A 21,386-nucleotide genomic window follows, 5' to 3' on the forward strand; every position below is an offset into this window, starting at 1 on the left:
GCAGCAAAATAGAGCATGCTGAGATTTTTTTCTCTGCTCACAGAATATACAATTCGTATTCGCAAGTGTGAGCGAGAAACCAAAAGTAAATGTCTTTCAATGTGTGCAGATCCGTTCGTGTGAAGCCGGTCTTAGACTAGACAGTAAAGGGGTTGATCAGTTACTGAACAATCCCATTTCAATAGGGCTATATGGGGTAAAATGATAAACTGAAACATACTTACCCTTCTGTTGCCTTCGGAAATCCAGCGCTGCAGCCCCGTTGTTCTCCCGGTGATTACTTTGACCATTCCTGACCTCTGCAGCCAATGAGAGGCTACAGCATTATGATCCTGAACTCCTGGCATCATGGCGCTTAGGAGAACGATCGTGAGGCTCCAGCATCTCATTGGCTATAGAGGTCACCTACGTTCCTGTGACATCACCTATCACAACAACTACTGGGACCACAGAGGGGCTGCAGCGCTGGATCCTGGGGGCTTATTGAAGAGGGGATGACCAGTAACTGGTGCACCAGATTTATCACAGTAGTTCTGCTGAAAGGTAAATCTGTGTCAACATGAGAATATAAAGGGACTACTAAGCCAAACAATTAATGTAGTGAGAAAAATACAAACAACACAGGCAGAATAAAATAAAACCAAGGATCCATTGGATGGGAATTTAACCCTTAAAGACCCGGCCTATTTTGGGCGCAACGATTTGGGGGACTTTCATCTCCATTTTTCCAAAGCTATAACATTTTTACTTTTCCGTTGATGCGGCTGTATGAGGGTTTGAGTTTTGCGTGGCGAACTGCAGTTTTTATTGTTGCCATTTTTAGGCACATAAGACTATATTGTAAATTGTTTATGAATTTTTTTATGATAGCAGGAAGAGAAAACACATGAATTCTGCCAGAGATAATTTTTTACAGCGTTAATCATGCAGCATAAATGACGCAACACTTTTTTTCTGCGGGTCGGTACGATTACAACGATACCAAAATTCTTATATTTTTTTAGGTTTTTCCACTTTTTGCAAGAAAAACCATTTTTTTGGAAATTATTTTTTTTTCTAAATCGATGCATTTAAGGTCCTGTAACTTATTTTTTTGCGAGATGAGCTGTAGTTTTTAATTGCTACAATTTTGCGGTATATATGGCTTTTTTAATCACTTTTCGGGTGCATTCAGAGGACCAATTCCCGGAACCCGCCCCTGTCTTGCCTCCTCTCATTGCAAATAGTGCAGGGGGGTGAAGAGGAGGCAGAGAGGGGGCAGGAGCTCAGAGCACTGCTCCCGGCTCTTCCAGCCACCTCCCCCTGCAGAGAGAGATGCCGTATATCGGCCAGCGTGAATACCCGGCCGATATACCATCGTCTGAATGCACCCTTCTTGTGTTTTTTTGGGAAACAAAATTAAAAAAATAAGCATTTTGCCTCAGTTTTTTAGGGGTTTTTTATGCTTTTTGCCGTGCAGGATAAAAAACATGTTCAATTTATTGTACACGTTGTTACGGATATGAGAATACCAAATATGTGGGATTTTAATTTAGATAAATGCTAATATCAAAAAAAAGCACAAAAAATTTTTTTTTACATTATTTATTATTTTTTTTACACTTTTTATGTCCATGGGACATGTAGGGGAATTGTACAATCGCACCTATGATCGCTATGATAAGGCATTGCAGGTTTCCTGTTCTGCAATGCCTTATCCTTTGTTTTAGCAATCATAGGCACTAGCAATGCACCACACCTGTAGCTGGCGTCCTGTTGCCATGGCAACCCAGCGGGCTCTCTGCGATTTCATTGCGGGAGTCCAATGACGTCACAGAGGGAGCACGCTCCCTCTGTGAACTTTTTACATGCCACAATCTACATAAATCGCGACAGGAAAGGGGTTAACAGCTGGGGTCGCTGACCTGACACCCCCCCCCCCCCCCGCTGTTTCAGCAGAAGTTGGCTATCTTGTCTATTTTTTTTTTCCTCAGACGGCCCCACCTTGCTGTCCAAAAACACCTCCTTCCATAATCCAAAGCAGTATATAGAAAAAAGACCCCCGCGCTCCGAGACCAGGAGCTCCGTGACATCAATTAAATACCTTTTATTGCGACGCGTTTCAACGGTACACAGCCGTCTTTCTCAAGCATTACATACATAATAAAATACACACCTTTATATACATAAATGAATCAATCCTTACTCATTACACCCGGCTCGAATAGACGCCGCGTCCCGGCGCCATCTTGAAACCACGTGGAGTAATCCAACAAACATTCCACGTGATAATATACACGTCATCTATTATATTCATAAAACAAATCTTTACATCATTATTATATTCACTATTAAAACCAAATCCCATGGTCAAAAAATGCACTTGCTCCATAAAATTGTATGTCAAATAGCATATCATAATTATCAATAGACTATTGTTCCTATTATATTTAAAAAAAAAAAAAAAAATTTTTCTTTTCCTTTTTCATTGTATACTAACAAAATACGGTTGTAAATATTTGTAAACTCCAACCATAAATATTCATATATAATAAATATATGTAAAACAATCATAAATAATGCATTTTCAAAATAGACTATCTATATGAATGAATAAGAACAAATAAATAATTAAATCCAATTTTATAAATATAGGTAACATTGTATCTAAATAATCATATTCTAATTATACCCTATAAAATTAATAAAGATATTTCCATATAAATATTCATATATTATTTCTCTATAAAAAATGTTCTCCTATATATACACAAAATTCATAATTTATTCCCCAATGAATCTTAATTTTCTCCAATATCTCATTTAAACCCCCAGGTACCAGGGTCTTCAATTTGTAAATCCAGTACATCTCCTTACGTCGGAGATGACTGGTTGATTTGTTCTGAATTTGTTCCAGAGGGGTGACTCTCATATCTTTTGGTTCACAATTGTGCTTCTCCAAAAAATGACGTGACAAGCTGTGTTTCAAATATCCCCTCTTGATATTTTTCCCAAGTAGGTGAATATCCGAAATTAATTTTTAGGAAAAATAAAACTATTAAAGATAACATTGCCCCCTCAAGAGCAGAATGTAAAAAAAGTGGGAGAGATAAAGATGGGAATTTCCTAAAAAAAACCAGGTATTTTTAAATGTGGTAGAACAAAATGTGGATGCTGTTCACACATACAACAAGGGAGAATATCCATTGAACTTGATGATCAAATGGTGAAATGTGGCAGTAAAAATAGACTGGATTGTGGTAGCAAACGTATTATTTATTTGATAGAATGCAGTTGTAATATGAGGTACATAGGGAGAACCAAAAATTCCCTGAGGATGCGCATTAATAATCATAGATTCAATATCAAGAGGGGATATTTGAAACACAGCTTGTCACGTCATTTTTTGGAGAAGCACAATTGTGAACCAAAAGATATGAGAGTCACCCCTCTGGAACAAATTCAGAACAAATCAACCAGTCATCTCCGACGTAAGGAGATGTACTGGATTTACAAATTGAAGACCCTGGTACCTGGGGGTTTAAATGAAATATTGGAGAAAATTTAGATTCATTGGGGAATAAATTATGAATTTTGTGTATATATAGGAGAACATTTTTTATAGAGAAATAATATATGAATATTTATATGGAAATATTTTTATTAATTTTATAGGGTATAATTAGAATATGATTATTTAGATACAATGTTACCTATATTTATAAAATTGGATTTAATTATTTATTTGTTCTTATTCATTCATATAGATAGTCTATTTTGAAAATGCATTATTTATGATTGTTTTACATATATTTATTATATATGAATATTTATGGTTGGAGTTTACAAATATTTACAACCATATTTTGTTAGTATACAATGAAAAAGGAAAAGAATTTTTTTTTTTTTTAAATATAATAGGAACAATAGTCTATTGATAATTACGATATGCTATTTGACATACAATTTTATGGAGCAAGTTCATTTTTTGACCATGGGATTTGGTTTTAATAGTGAATATAATAATGATGTAAAGATTTGTTTTATGAATATAATAGATGACGTGTATATCATCACGTGGAATGTTTGTTGGATTACTCCACGTGGTTTCAAGATGGCGCCGGGACGCGGCGTCTATTCGAGCCGGGTGTAATGAGTAAGGATTGATTCGTTTATGTATATAAAGGTGTGTATTTTATTATGTATGTAATGCTTGAGAAAGACGTCTGTGTACCGTTGAAACGCGTCGCAATAAAAGGTATTTAATTTATGTCACGGAGCTCCTGGTCTCGGAGCGCGGGGGTCTTTTTTCTATATACTGCTTTGGATATCGGAAGCCTGAAGGCTTTACACCCCGGGACGTCTCTCCTGCTAATACAGGATTGAAGACCAGGATTTATCTTAAGGCAAACGTGGATATCGGGTGCCGGTGGCTCCTTTAATTAGGAGCGCACTGTGCACCAGGTGAGTAGTCACTCACCGATTTTTTCATTTATTACATGTTTTATGTTCTTTGAGGCGCTGAGACTTTATTTCTCTCCTTCCATAATATTACTGAAGCAATTTCTGCATAACAGACTGCTGACTGCAGGTTCTTTCTAGAGAAAGGAACACTATGAACAGGCGGATGCATTTTAAAACCATCGCAGAAACCTAAAAATAACAATTCCGCCTTAACACCGTCCGGATACCTCACCAGGGCCATCACCCTCAACAAAAGGCCTGCTTTTCTCTGCCTAAGCTGCTCATCATAGCGCAGCCAATTTTCCCTCCATACGCCCTGTAAGCTTCCCAAATCAAATCCAGGTAACAAAGAAGTGGTGAACAATTTTTTGCCCAATCACTCCAGCTAAGATGGCAAACACCTGCAACCAATTACTAAAAGTCTGCGGAATGAAGCGCCATCTCCTCTATTCCTCCTTCTCCTTTTATATTCCATCCTTTTACCCTTGTTTAAATAAATTTTTCCAAGTGAAGGAATAAGAATATCTCCACATACTTGTCCCGCCATATTTTTTCTCTAGCCTCCTTTTTTATATGCGCCCCCCGCGGACCCTCATAACACACATACACCTCCTTTTTTGCTCTATCATCCAAAAAGAGCTCTTCATCATCTGTTTCCGGCACAGCAATTGTCACCCCCATTTACAATGCGTCCTCAGCTCCAACCACTGAACTCCCCCCCCCCCCCAGCGTACTCCCGCTGATAGTCAGCAGCGACCGTGTCATCCACGCCTCAACCGGAGATAGATCATTCCTCAAACCCAATCCAGTACCCTCTCACACCTAGATAAACTTTCCAAAAGTTGGGCATCGGTCACGACAAACTCCTCCGGTGGGAGAGGAACCATTGTTGCCCAATCTGGGCAGGGGCCCGAGAACAGTTCCTGGGAGTCTGCCTGCTCCTCAGAATGTATCATTTTCATGGAGTGAGGAGGCTGGGAGGAAGGAGGAGCAGCAGCCAGAGGATTCAGAGTTGCAGCAGTGGACGGCGTAGAAGACTGGGTGGTCGAGAGATTGCTGGATGGACTTTCTGCCATCCACGACAGGACCTGCTCACACTGCTCATTTTTTTAATAAAGGTCTACGACGTGGACCCAAAAATTGCGATATGAAGCTGGGGACCGCAGAAACTGTCCTCTCTCCTACTCCCGCAGCAGCCGGCTGCGATTCACCTGGACCAGGAACTCGTCCTATGCCCACACCCTCACTTGGAACTCCGCAACCACGTCCACGTCCTCTGCCCCTACCCCTACCCCTCAGCATGCTGGATTAAGAATCGAGCAGAGACAGAGCAGTGTAAAAATGTTTGTGAATTATTGCCGCACAGTTGGTGGCTGCCAGCGGTAATATAACGCTAAATGAAGCCAGAGATAAATTATAAGGAAGGCTGCACTTGGGCCTTGCTGTGAACTATGCAGTTTGGATGGTCGTGAAGTCCCACAGGCCACGCAGGCAAATGCACTGGGTCACTGGTAGCCGTTAAAAAGGAATAATTTTTTAAATCTCCTTATTTTACTATGCAATGCAGGCTGAGGCACTTTCAATCTATGGGCAGACCGTGAACTTCTGAGACAGCACACGTATAACACAGAACGTTGTAGAAAATGTGTGGTTTCTTGGCGTAGACTTAGAGGCAGACTGCAGTGAGGCAATGCAAAGTGCGGACAGAAATATGTTTAAATGAAGGCTGCACGCAGGCTCTGCTGTGCAATACAGAGGTACTACAACTCCCAGCAACCACGGAGTTAAATGCACACGGTCACAGGTTGCCCTAAGAAGAACCGTTGGGGTTCTTGTAGACAGGATTCTACACTACCACTGTCCCTGCCTGACCAATACTGCCCCTATACCCAAGTACAGACTGCAGCCTGAGAACGCTACAGCCTGCACGCCCGATATACATTTTAAAAAAAATCGTGCAAAACTGCTCACAGCAGCCACAACAGTAATGCACTAGGTGAGCTGTGGCCCTAAGAAGGACCGTTGTGGTTCTTGAAGACGCTAACACTGTCCCTATAGCAGCAGCAGCATCAGCAGCACTGTCCCTGATCTCTCTTAGCGTGTGTCTGTGGCGAACCGCGGGCAGGGCAGATTTAAATACTCGGGGGTCACTTGATCTCGCCAGCCACTCACTGTAGGGGGTTGGGATAGGGCTGGAACGTCACAGGAGGAAGTTGTAATGCCTTTCCTGTGTTTCTATTGGCCAGAAAAGGGCGCAAATTTCTCAGGGAAGGAAATGTAATTGAGTCGAGTGCCGCGTGGTGTTCATCTCGAGTAACGAGCATCTCGAACACCCTAATGCTCGGACGAGTGCGCTCGCTCATCTCTAGTATATATACATTAGGGGTCAATACCCTCTGTTATTCACTTTGATAATAAAACCATTAGCAGAGGCTATTCGCTCCTACCCAAATATTCAAGGTATCTCTGCTAGCCATAGACAAGACAAAATAAGTCTTTTCGCTGATGATGTCATTATTGCCATACCTGAGCCTCTTTAATCTTTAAGACCTACCTTTCAAATTCTGGAAGATTTTGGGAAAATCTCCTACTATAAAATCAATGTTAATAAATCACAAATCTTAGGCTGCTTTATCAAGAAAGACTTAGAGAGTACAGTACAAGCTGAGTTCCCCTTCCAATGGGTAGAGAGGAGTATCCCATACCTGAGTATTAACCTTTGTTTCCTCTTGGCTGGATTAGTAGGGGAAAATCTTCTCCCATTGTTGAATACCATTAAAAAACATTTGACATAGAACCCTTCTGGATGTGGCGTATAATCTTATATAAAATGATTATACAGTCGAATGATACAGTTTTACAGCGCAGTTTGACAGAGCAGGAGACAGGTAAAATCCACAATTGTCCATATTCTGCAAGAAAATACTCTTCTATTTGCACTGACCTCCACCACTATCCTCCTTTCAAGTCTTAACACTTTCTTCCAACGCCCAACCCCAACACATCCTATCCACATCAGCCCCTCCCTCCTTTCCTCACCCATGCAGGGCTCTCATGCACTTTTAACCTTCCTCAGATGTCTCCAACCCCCCATACTGCCAACAAACACTTCATCCACCTACACAAATCCCCTAACCACATGCTCACGCTCGCTACTCTGCTACTCCTCGCCACAGGGGACATATCCCCCAACTCAGGTCTACCTCGTACTGCTCTCTACCAAAATGCCCCCCCCCTGCCCCATTCAAATGCGCCTATGGAACTCCCAATCCGCATGCAACAAACTCCCAACTATGCATGACCTCTTCACCAAAAAGCACTTTAACCTGCCTGCCCTCACCGAAGCCTGGATACAGCGGTCTGACTTTACCTCCCACGCTGCATTGTCTTATCACGGCCTGCAGTTCTCCTACAGCTTCAGAACAGACGACAGGCGCAGCGCAGGAGTAGACATTTTTCCTCTCACCTAACTGTACCTTCCAGGTTATTCCCTCAGCTCCCTCGCTCACCTTCGAGTCATTCGAAGTCCGCACCCTGTGACTATTCCACCCACTGCCCCTGCGTGTCGCATTTATTTAGTGCCCCCCAAGTCTCACCCACCTGTTCCTAGACCACTTGGCCACCTGGCTCCCCCGCTTCCTATCCTATGAAATCCTAACTCTCATCCTTGGCGATTTCAACATCCCTACTAATGACCCCAGCTCCTCATCTGCCTCTCGGCTTTTAATGCTTAACTCCTCCCTCGGCCTATCACTAATCTCTGACTCCACCACTCACAGAAATGGCAACACTCTCAATTTAATTTTCCTCCGTCTCTGCTCTGCCTCTCACTTTACTAACTCCCCCTTCCACTCTCAGATCACAGTCTCTCCTCTCTTTTTCCATCAGGCACTCTAGCATCTCCCCTGACCCTTCTATCTATCATACCTCTGGGAATCTCCAGTCCGTCTGCACCCAACAATTCGTTGAGAACATTCAGTTATCCCTCTCCCCTATCTCTTTCCTCCTCTACCCTAACCTGGCAGCTGAACACTACCACACCACCCTCAGTCATGCCCTGGATGAAGCGGCATCACCCATGACCCGAGACTTTCCAACCGCAGACCATGGTACCTTTGGCTTATGTCCCAAACGCACCTCATCTGGTGGTGCTCTTGGTGCGCTGAGCGGCTGTGGAGACAATCAAAGCTGATCACAGACTTCCTCCACTTCAAATTCATGCTTAAAACGTATAACCTAGCGTTTCACCATGCCAAACAAGTTTATTTCACTTCCCTTGTCTCCTCACTATCCCACAACCCCAAACAACTCTTCAAGACTTTTCACTCCCTCCTCAGCCCCAAAAAACAGCCCCCATGATAGAGCTGACTGCTGGGGAACTATCTGCCTATTTCAAAGAAAAAATTGATAACATTCAAAAAGAAATCTCCAAAAACTGCACGGCTAGCTCCGATCCCAGTCTCCTCAGCACTACATCCAGCACCTACTCACTTTCTATGTTAGAACCAATGACAGAGGAAGAAGTCTCCAGGCTGCTTTCCGCTGCCCACCCCACCACCTGTGCTACCGACCCTCTCCCCTTTCCCCAGCTTTCATTACTCACCTCACCACAATCTGCAAATCTCCCTAACCTCTGGCACCTTCCCCTCCTCATTTAGGGCCCCGAGGACACTATATGAGATAGATAGATAGTGTATAGATAGATATGAGATAGATAGTGTATAGATAGATAGATAGTATATAGATAGATGGATGAATAGATAAATAGATAGTAGATAGATAGCAGATAGATAATATATAGATAGATATGGGATAGACAGATAGTATATAGATAGATATGGGATAGATAGTATATAGATAGACATGGGATAGATAGATAGTATATAGATAGATATGGGATAGATAGTATATAGATAGACATGGGATAGATAGTATATAGATAGACACGTGTTCAGAAAACGCAGCTTGAAATTGTGGCATTTTTACCTGAATTTCGAGCAGCGTTTTCGAACACCGGTTACAGCGTCTGACGGCACTTTTTAATGCACCCCATCATTGTGAGGAGGTGTGTTAAAAACCACGACAACGCAAAAATAGAACAGCCAGCTCTTGAAAATCACAGCGTTAGGGACAGCACGTTCGAGCGCAGGTTTAAGTAAGCTCATTAAAATCTATGGGAGTGTTGTACCGCGGTTAGTACGGCGCTCGGGACACCGCGCTAATAGCAGTAATAAGCGGTGTGTGTGAGAGTGGTCTGCGGGGCTACAAACAAATTTTCATGTGCAGGAAACGCGTCATTTTTGGAAAGATTAAGCCAAGGGGCAGATCATGTATGCAGCACGATCTAGGTATGGGTACAGGGGAGTGTGGGGTGGAGGCCCAGGGGAGGGCCCCGAGCTGAACTTTTGCACCCGGGCCCCTGAGCCCTTAGGTACGCCCCTGCCTCTTCCCGTGAGATCTCTGAACCATTCATCCAAAATATCACCGACTGCCTGTCCACTGTCTCTAAAACTGACCTTCTTATCTTTCGCCTTCCAACCGACCTCCCTTCAACATCTCCATTCCAGTGTTTGGCACCATCATAACCCCCAGATGGCACACCTGCTGCCTTGGGGTCACACTGGACTTTGACCTCTCCTTTACCCCCCTCATCCAATCTCTGGCTCAAACAAGCTACATGCACTTCAGAAATATTGGTAAAATATAGCCGTTCCTTACCATGGACATGCTAAAGACACTCGTGGTCACCCTCATCCACTCCCGACTCGACTACTGCAACTTGCTATTCATCAGGCCTCCCACGCACCAGACTTGCTCCACTCCAAACTATATTAAATGCGGCAGATAGGCTCACTTTTCTATCCAGCCATTACTCAGATGTCTCTGCACTATCCCAGTCACTGCATTGCCAGCCTATCCTCTGCAGAACTAAATTTAAACTCCTCAACCTCACCTATAAAGGTCTGCATGGCGCCGGGCCACCAAACATTGCCTCCCTCCTGTCCATACACCAGCCAGCCCACTCACTCCAATCCACTAACACTCTCAGACTAAACACCCCTCTAATATGAACCTTACATGCTCACGTACAGGACTTCACCAGAGCGGCACCTATCCTCTGGAATGCTCTACCCCAAGGCATCTGGACAATTTCCGATGAACGAAATTTCAGATGGGCCTTAAAAACGCACCTCTTCAGGGAGGCATACCAAATCCCCTAACCTAGTCCCCTGCCCCTCCCTATGGCTCCCCACACCTTCCACCCTGCCTATCACATATGACCTCTTCCCCTGCACCTTCTTACCACCCCAACCCGTTTGCTTTCTAATAACTGATTTCCACATGAAATCCCCTACTGCCTATATTCCCAATGCCTCACTCCCCCCCCCCTTGTACTTCCTGTACCACCCCCACCCCATTTGTTTCAAAATGATTGTATCTCACATTATAACTGTTGTATTGTTTGCATTCCTCCCATGCTTGAAAGCGCTGCGGAATAAGTTGGCGCTATACAAATAAAGATTATTATCTTGCCAAAAATCTTATATTTTTTCCATGCACTCCCTGTCCTAGTACCCAAGTCTCTTCTACAGAGATTTCAAAGCCAATTAAACAGCATTGTTTGGAGAGACAAACGTCTTAGGATAGCAGCCTCTAGTATAAGTCCCGAGGAGAAATGGGGATTCCTAACCTTACCACATATCACAATGTGTTCCTCCTGCATCACCTTAGAAACTGGTGGAATTCACCTAAAGTGGTAAGCTACCCTGCTATAAAACAAGGCTTGGGAGGTAAGGTTTCCCTTCGTTCTCACCTACTTGAATTCCTAGTCAATCCCAAATTACCCATACCAATATTCCCCTCAATAAGAGCCTGATTAGCTGCACGCCTTCTTTTACTGCAATACCTAAAACATTTTGAAACCCTTTGTCTGGTTCCTGTTGGAGACTCTCAAATTGTTTATCCCAGGTATCAAAACGCAGCTTTAAGTTAAAAAAAGGATTCTTCGCATTACTGATCTGGTTCATCAGGGGAAAATCAAACCTTATGCAGATCTGGTGCAGCAATAGAACATCCCTGAGTCTGAATTTCTTTATCAAATAATCCACCAACAATTACATGCTTTTTTTTCTTTGATCCACCTAAATCAGAATTTAAGATTACAACATCTATTTATATTTATCTCAATAAAGAGGCGGAATACTCTAAGGAAGCACATCTACTCATTTGGGAGAAGGACTTTGGTAAGGCTATCCCTATAAAACAATGGTTCACAGCAATTAAATTGTCACTGAACGCTTCCTCCTGTGCGAATTTTCAAGAAATCTTCCTCAAATTAATTCTTATTAATTAATTACCCCTTCAAATTGGCACATCTATTCCAAAGTTCCTCCAAGTTGTGTTAGTGCAATTGTGGCCAAACGTGAACTTTCCTACATGTTTTCTGGGAATGCCTGTAGATCAATCAGTGGTGGTCCACTATTTTAATGCTGGTGTCTGAATTAACTAATATATCTATTGTAGTGAATCCACGACTAGCTTTACTTGCAATATGAATCATAGACTCATAGAATGGTAGAGTTGGAAGGGACCTCCAGGGTCATCTGGTCCAACCCCCTGCTCAGTGCAGGATTCACTAAATCATCCCAGACAGATATTTGTCCAGCCTTTGTTTGAACTATTCCATTGAAGGAGAACTCACCACCTCCGGTGGTAACCTGTTCCACTTATTGATCACCCTCACTGTCAAAGTATTTTCTAATATTAATCTGTGTCTCCTCCCTTTCAGTTTCATCCCATTGCTTCTAGTCTTTTCTTGTGCAAATGAGAATAGGGCTGATCCCTCTGCACTGTGACAGCCCTTCAGATATTTGTACTAAAATGAGGTGACCGACCTCCCTTAAGAATTGTTGTGACTATATAGCTCTGTATAAAAGGCTCCATGTAAATACTGAAGTTTACATCAGAAGTTGAAGACTGGGTCTAGTGTCTCATGTGCACGATATTACTTCTAATCTCACTGAAGAGTTTCTTAAAAATTTTGGACAAAAAATAGAGATATCACAGCAATTAAATAAAAGCAAGTACAATAATATTTTTTACTTAGAATACAAGGATACATAGGACAGTAGTTGGATATTGTGTGTTAGTCATACTTAGGGGGGTCTCGTACATAAAATAAAAGTATGCCACAAACAAATCCGATGTGTAATCTGCAGATTTAGAAGTGGATTTAGGTGTGAATGTGCAGCAACAAGTCTGCACTCGAATCCACAACAAAATCCGCATCTAAGACATGTAAAGCTTATGGATTGTGCGATGGATTTGTTTATGGCATATTTTTACATGACCTGTGAATCCACCCTTATGTTAGTAGAACAGTTGTCAGGCAGCGGATGCAGGTATATATTTGTATCTATACTGTAGGAACATGGATGGACGATGATGTTGGATCTTGTAGCTGAGGGGATCCTCATGTTGTAGAGCCGTCTGCTGGTTCCATAGACTTCATCCATTTTATATGATAGAAGATGAATAGTGTAGCAAGAATTAATACACATGCGGATAAGGTCAGACGGATGATATTCTGCCGGGTATACCCCGTATTGTTTGTGCGACCTGAAAATAAAAAATGTTCATTCAGTGTTTTTATTCAAAAATAATAAAATAAGGACATCTCTATTATTACCACAGTTTTGGACACTCAACTAGATGATTTTAAACCCAACCAGATGATTGTTTGGACTTCTTTTGGGGATTTGGCAAAGAGGTTTACTCGCTTATTAGATCGCTGACCTCTCGGTCCGGAAGTGGACAGCACACATGCAGAAAACCGCTCAGGAGACTTTGAATTCTTCAAAACTGGCATCTGCTAGCATTTATTGGTTCAGCACAGCAAAACGTATGTGAACAGGATACAACACAAAGTCCATAATTTAGGGTCCACAAACTCACTGGGCCACCATCAATACTCCACCTGGAGTAGCTAGAGGGCATCTTCCTCCATCAGATGCGTGATGGTTCCCATAACTGGTCCGCGCCAGACCTCTAGCTTGCAGCTCTGCTACTCTCCCCCTTGAGTGTCGGCAGAGTACGGTTGCTCAACTTTAATAATGATACATGGTAGATCACCTGCCATCATTTTGTGTTAATTTACCATGTTTCTGGTCTAGGGAAAGTTGGATTGGCCTAGCAGATGGAAGTGTATTTTCTTCCAAGTAGAGATCATCAGAATTCATTTTCCCCTTTGTTCACATCTGTACCAGAGTTGTCTTTGATGTAGCCTGCTTTTCTGAGACCAGCAAGCAAACCTTTTGCTCTGATTAGAGATGAGTGAGCACGCTTAGTAAGGTGAGTTACTCGAGCGAGCCTCACTCATCTCGAGTAACTGCCTTCTCCTCTGAGCGGGGGAGAGCAGAGGGGAGCTGGGGGGAGAGAGAGAGATTTCTCTCTTGATACGGTATTTATCAGAGGACACATTTATAATGGAGATTGTGGGTCATCTGAAAGTCCCAGCCCAACAGTAGTTATATTTTCATAACTGTAAGGCTACTGCATACCCAGTGTATGTATTCCCTTCACTGAGTGACCCACAGAACCCACATATGCATATCCAATCATCTGCAACATAGCATGTTTGGTATCCACGATTAGGTGGTTTCATGAAATGAAACAATACAGCCAAATCTCCCCTATTGAATTTGCCTCCTGGGCAAATATCTCCAAAATGTTAAATTGGACTTCTATCCACATAATCTACACATATGCTCAGCATGCCTATCGGTGATGTAAAAAGACCAATGGAGTAGTGGTTCTACAAAAGCTTAAAAACTAAGGAAGTCCCCTCCCTAAATTGTCAGACCCAGGACTGGCATCTAATGCAGTTTGATCCCTGTTCTGCATGCATTCCTTACACACCAGGACTATTTAAAATAACTTTATAGACTGGTATTTTCTCTTATTTCACCCATTTCTGTTTTTATACTGTTTGTGTATATTTGAGTGCTCCTCGCCCGTTTATGTAACTCTTCTTTTGCATATTTTTATCTAATCCTTTTTAGAATAAATCTTAAAATGTTATTACTTACCCTTAAATGCTTTATGGGATCCACAACTTCCAACCAAGGTGGCTGACCTACCTATCAAAAATGGTCAGTGGTGGCAGCAAGGTGTGCTAGACCATGCAGAATGTCATCATGGAGGCAGCGGGTCTGGTGGAATGAGCATGATGACACTCTTTACAGGTAATAGCCTATATCTATATAAATGGTCATGTAGTGAGATAATGTATGTGCTTGATAAAGTCATTTTTATGACGAAACACGTTGTACATTGAAGAATAAAGAAGATTTGGTTATGCTAAATAGTTTCCTGGTGAAAAATATTCCCAAATGAGCGCAGATCCATTTTTTTTCGGCTTATTGATTTATTCAGATATTTGTAGACAGCTATTAAGTCTCCTTTCAGCCTTTTTTTTGCAAGCTAAACATTCCCAATTCCTCCCATTCTGTATGTGCTTTCTTCATTTTTCTTGCCCAGATGTAGGACCTCGTATTTCTCCTTGTTAAATACCATTCTGTTAGTCGCCGACCCACTGTTCAAGCTTTTCTAGATCTTTCTGAATACTCTTTCTCTCTTCCCTAGTGTTAGCTATCCCTCCTAGCTTTGTGTCATCTGCAAATTTGATCAGTTTCCCATCAATTCCCTCCTCCAGATCATTTATAAAGATGTTGAACAACACTGGGCCTAGGACAGAGCCTTGTGGTACCCCACTTGATACATTCTTCCACTTGGATGTGCAGCCATTTATGACCACTCTTTGAGTACGATCACTCAGCCAGTTGTGAATCCACCTAACAGTTGCCTTGTCAGTCCCATATTTGGTCATTTTTTCAATAAGTATGGTATGAGATGCTTTGTGAAATGCTTTACGATGGTCAAGATATACTATATCCACCGCATTTCCCTGATCAACCCAGTCGGTGATTCTGTCATAGAAGGGAATTAGATTTGACTGGCATAACTTGTTTGTTACAAACCCATGCTGGTTCTGGTTAGTTACTCCATTCTCATCCAAGTATTTGCATACATGCTGTTTAATAATTTTTTCAAAGATCTTTTCCAGTATAGAAGTCAGGCCCATCTCCTGGAACTCTGACACAGTTACTCAGGGAGGCTAGCACCCAATTGCCGGTCACTCACTCCGTTTCACCCAACCAGCCACCCTGTATACATCTGCCAGAGGTGCTTTTTTGCTGACCTCCATTTTGGCACATAGTAACTCTCTAAGGGAAAACCTGCCACCTCATGCTGATCTCTTGGAACACCAACCCAGCATGGACGCCCTGGATTTTCCTCATCCCAGTTCTCTTAACCCGCATTTTAACTCGGCTTAGGCAGGCCTCCTGGAACTCAAATGGACTGCTCTGACCACGGAATCGGCTGCTCTGACGGCTATCACCAGTTTTCCACCAAACACTGGGAGACACTCAGGGGCACTCAGAGGGACTTGGTGCTCACCCCAGGCCGACCTCCTGGAGCCCCAGTCGGGCACATTGACGGCTATTACCCAGTTTGACCAAACACTGGGAGACACTCAGGGGTACTCAGAGGGACTTGGCACTCACCCAGCCCAACCTCCTGGGGACCCAGTCGGCCACATTTACGACTATGACCCAGTTTTTACCAAACACTGAGTGACACTCAGGGGCACTCGCCCTAGGCAAAACTCCTGGAACATTGACATGGCCACTCTGACAGTTATCGCCAGATTGCCCCCAAAGACTTTGCAACACCTCTGGTCATGCTTCCTGAGGCACATTTCCATGGTCAGGTGCACCCTGCCACTGACAGCGTTCTGCAACAACAGGGGCACATTACTCACATGGCACTGCAGAGCAGGGATGGCTTTTTGGAAAAAGAAATGGGAATCTGGTATTGTGGGTTAGCATGGTGCATCACGTTGCAGAAAGTGTTTTGTGTCCAGAGAATGGCAGCATTTCTATTGCAAGCAGCTGTTCAATGCTATTGTTTAGGCTTTGTTCTTGTGGATGGTTCTTCCTTTTTACTTTTTTTAATAGCTGGGGAATGGAGGCATGGCTGCTCACCTGGGACATGCTGAAATATGGGGTTTATTTTGGAGAATGCTGATGGTGATGGTGGCGGCTCAGTTTCTGCTCTCCATTTCCCACCCCTAGCTCTGAAGCCTGCTGACTGATCATCAATTGCTAAGTATAGAACTGAAGCAGGCATACTACTGCCCTACACAAAACTGCCTTTCTGTGCTCAGAGACTACTGCATGAACATGGAGAGAAATGGAGGAAGAGGAAGCTACAGCAGCGGAAGAGGGAGCAGGATGACACAAATTCTTTGCCCTCTTGCCCATACGGCTCTCCAAGGCAGCTGGTGGGAGTTAATGTGGATGTTCAAACTCATTGTGTTGAGGAGGTTGTTCACATTATTGCCATGTTTTAAATATTTACCGCAGATCTTACAGATGACCGCTCTTCTATCATCACCTGCAGTTTCAAAGAATGCCTAGTCTGCACAAATACTGTGGGCAGACCTAGCTGTAGGTCTGATGCGGCTGTTGTGACTAGAAGTATCTGAGGGTGTTGGCTATGCCCTTTTGTTTTTCGGCAACACTCTACTGTCTTGTTATGGTGCTGCACTGCAACGTCCTCCTTCCTCTGCAAGCTGCTATGATGACTCTCCCTGCTTCTCCATGTTAGATCGAGCACTTCATTCTCTTCCACCTCCTCTCCCTTTTCATTGTCCTTCTCCTCTTGAGTAGATTCTATGTAACAGTGGGCAACAGGAACTGGCACTTTTATTTCTGCACCCCTCTGATCAAGGGCAAACCTAAAGGCTTAAGGGCCGGGGTGCAAAAGTTCAGCTCCCCCCCCCCCCTCCATCTGTACCCGTACCTATACCTAAACCCTGATAATTTACATACATGATCTAGCCACTTGGCTTAACCGTCTTAGGCTGCTTTTACACGTACGTTCTAAGACACATAAATTACGCATGAATATGAACCCCATTCTTTTGAATATGATCATACACATGAGCGATTTAATTTTTTTCTCTGCGTCGCATGAAAATATGATGATGTGAGGCGAGCTGGTTTCAACACAAAAACCCCTAACATCCGTGTGGACAGCACATGTTGGCGAGTGTGATATGGGGCAGAGTTTCACAGCCCAATATCAGACTCACCCGTGTCAAATTAGCCTAAGGCCAGCTGCACACGGACGGATTTGCATTGCAGAATATGGAGCAGGCATCCTCCTACGGTTCTGCAGCATGTACCGCCCATAGCATGCTATGGAAAAGCGTTTTTTCCTTTACACAAGCAGAAATCAATTGTGAATTTTTGCTCACGGAGGGAAAATCCCAGCATGCTCTATTTTACTGCAGATTCTGCACGGATGGCCTCCATTGAACTCAATGCATGCTGTCCGACCCAGTGTCCTGACACTGCAGAATAGGCTCGAGCACCCACATCATTGCCTAGCGATGGCACTGAAAAGTCAGTGATAAAAAAAAAAAACTTTACTGCGCGGGTCCGACGACTCGCCTTGTGGACCATCCGCAGTACAGAAAAAAAAAAAAAATTACAGGTACGCACGGATGCCAGCGGGGCACAGGGTTGGATTCCACCGCGGGCTCACGCATGCAGAATCCGACCCAGTTGTGTGCAGCCGGCCTAAAGCTGTGTTCATGGATTTTGTTGCATTTTTTAACCACAATTAAAATCACTTCCATAACTGCATGCACTATTAACAACCGCATGTGGATTCAAATAATATATGCGTTTTTTTTAAACTGCATGCAGGTTTCTGATGAGTTTTTCAGGTGTGTGTAAAGTGTTCAAATATACAGTATATACCCAGGTTATACCAGCTGTACATATATAATTGTATACAGTATTTACCCAGGTTATACCAGCTGTACATATATAATTATATACAGGATATGCATAACTTCTACCAGCTATACAAATAATCATTCACAGCATATACCCAGGTTATATCAGCTGTACATATATTATTTTATACAGTATATACCCAGGTTATACCAGCTGTACATATATAATTGTATACAGTATATACCAAGGTTATACCAGCTGTACTAATATAATTATATACAGGAGATACACAGGTTATTCCAACATGGTCCATATCACCATATACAGGAGATGTATATCCCCCTGTATATAGTGGTATGTCCCATGCTGGTATAACCTGTATATAAATATATATGTACAGCTGGTATAACTTATACCAGCTATACATACATAATTACAATTCCTTCCCTACTCACCCCTGTAGCGATGTCTGGGCATCCTGTAAATGAGATCCTAGGACATTTGATCACATGGCCGGAGCCGGCTCATGTGATCTATAACCAAAGGTCCTCCTGCACTTTCATGCTACCAGCTGTGCATCTATCGCTGCGGAGGTGAGTAGAGCCGCACTAGCCCCTTCCCCTGGTAATCACTGGCTGGCAGTGACTGATAGACTGCAGCTGTGACCACTCACAGCTGCAGCCTACCAGTGAGAGGGCCGCACACCGTGGGAGTCTGCAGTCTATAATTGGCTGTCGACTCTATGTGTAAAAATCCTCCCCTCTGTGAGGGCCAACCTGCTTCCCACCTCCTTCCTCTTTTCTCCCTCTGCCTCCTGCAACAAAAACACTGTCAGCCGCAGCGATCACGCGGTCGACTGTATCGGTAATGCACACACTGTGCATTTTGAATATGGTGGGGCCTCTGGGCTCCCTCAATGCAGGAGCCGTGTCACAATTACGACCCATGCGACCCCTCACGGTACACCAGTGCCTCTGAATACATATATCCTGTGGTGGGCTAACAGTTTGCATTGACCTACTCTCTTCTTCAGGCATGCAAATAATTTGTAGTGGCCGGACTGTGCAATGTCTGAGGCCACTGACACGCACTGCATGTATTCGCTTCTTTCTTGTTTGTGTTTATTTTTATAAACTTCAAAATGCGTAACTCAGAGAAGAGTTACCAGGATGGTTAAAGGTTCGGGGAATGCAAAAAAAGAAGGCTGAGAGGAGACTTAATAGCCGTCTATCTGAAGGGCTGTTTCAGTGCAGAGGGATCAGCCCTATTCTCATTTGCACAAGGAAAGACTAGAAGCAATGGGATGAAGCTGAAAGGGAGGAGACACAAATAGACCCAAATAGACATTAGACAGTGAGGGGGATCAATGAGTGGAACAGGTTACCACAGGAAGTGGTGAGTTCTCCTTCCATGGAAGTCTTCGAACAAAGGCTGGACAGATATCTGTCTGGGATGATTTAGTGAATTCTGCACAAAGCAGGGGGTTGGACCCTGGAGGTTCCTTTCCAACTCTACCATTCTATGATTCGATGATGCAGCTTCTTTCTCTGTTTCCTCAAATACAATCCTGGTAAACAAGCTTTCAGTCCAGCAGCTATATATTCTCTGTAGAATATCTGTCCTTAACAACAGATCATGTGTTATATGAATGTGATACAACTTCTGTGTCCTGTGCCAAGCTGTGAAATGTCAGCTGGTTATACTGTGCCTATGTTATATATGGCTGGGTAATTTGATACAGGCAACTAATGAAATTGCTGCCCATATGCAAGATGGAGGACACATTTGGTGACATCAGCAAGATGCTCTGGGTTCTGATTGGCTTCATCCTGATCTCAGTAGCAGGCATTTAGGGAAATTCGACTTTCGCACGTTTTTTGCAAAAATTGGGAGAGACTTACCCAACTTAATTTGACAAAAATCGAGTCAATTTTATTATCTGGCCGATCAAGATGAATAGCACTAACAGTAAAATGTTCTCACCCACACACCAATGACATCATAAGGGTAATACATCAGGAGCTCATGTACTTAAAGGGGTTCTGACATAAAAAAAAAAAATTGTACTCACCTTGCCTGGCCTGGCCCGATCGCCAGGCATGTCCCCTCCAGCCGGCATCTTCTTCTGTGCCTTTAAAGCAGAGCAGGAGCGGTCAAAAAGACCGCTTCCTGCTCTGGTCCGTCCGTCAGGCACTTCCAAGGTCAACGGACGGACTGCCACAGCAAGCACGTCACAAGCAGTGCTTGCTATGGGCGGCCCGTCCGTCCGGCTGAACTCCGGAGTGCTGCGCATGCGCAGTGGAGACGCAGCCCGTCCTGACTCCTGTCAGAGGGCATCCCGGAGCGGCGCGGCTCGTGCAGACAGAAGAAGAGGAGCAGCGCCTGCCGGGAGATGACCCCCCGATGTCAACAACAACAGAAGACAAGGTAAGTATTATCTTTTTATGCTTTAGCAGCCATTAAACCATGGGTTCCCTGGGTCCATTAGGCACACCAGGGAACAATGGCTGCTAAAGCATAAAAACATTATTCATGTCAGAACCCCTTTAATAAGGGGGGAAATAAAGCAGTAATTATGTGGCTTCTAATATTTAATGAAGTTATGCAGTAATTACAAAATCCTTTTCTATTAATTCATGAACATTTCTCTAGGTGAGAAGCTCCTGGGTGGTTCCATAATGGACAATGTGCATACTCCATTTCTTTTTACATTCTGTTTGCTTACCTTGTATGTGTATGTAAATCCCATAACTTCTCCTCACTGCAGTGTTACTTGAGATTTTTACTTCACAGGTATAATTCCCAGAATCCTTCTGCTGAACAGACTGAACTTCATACTTATTAGACAGATTGAATCCTTGAACCTCCCGTCCATCTCTGTAGAATGCAAACTGCAATCCTGTATGATAAATGTGTGGACTAAGAGTTGAATCACACGTCAGGATCATCGGATCCCCTTCATAGAATTCACTGGTCACAGTAATATTTGGGTGTGAGAAGGGCTCTAAAAATGAAAGAGACAGATGAGAAATAAATCATAGAGAGGGATTTTACACTTTGCCTAAAACTCCA

General features: G+C 43.2%; 1 protein-coding gene across 1 annotated transcript in view; it reads right to left on the bottom strand.

Moving 5' to 3' along the window:
* Positions 1–21,386, bottom strand: part of LOC136571849 (Fc receptor-like protein 5) — a 176,070-nt gene that overhangs the window by 125,453 nt on the left and 29,231 nt on the right. The window contains exon 6 of the mRNA XM_066572470.1: positions 21,040–21,318. Coding sequence (XP_066428567.1) covers positions 21,040–21,318 — 279 coding nt within the window. The remainder of the gene's footprint in view (positions 1–21,039; positions 21,319–21,386) is intronic.

Source organism: Eleutherodactylus coqui, chromosome 6 (genome assembly GCF_035609145.1).
Source record: "Eleutherodactylus coqui strain aEleCoq1 chromosome 6, aEleCoq1.hap1, whole genome shotgun sequence".
Lineage (NCBI taxonomy): Eukaryota > Metazoa > Chordata > Amphibia > Anura > Eleutherodactylidae > Eleutherodactylus > Eleutherodactylus coqui.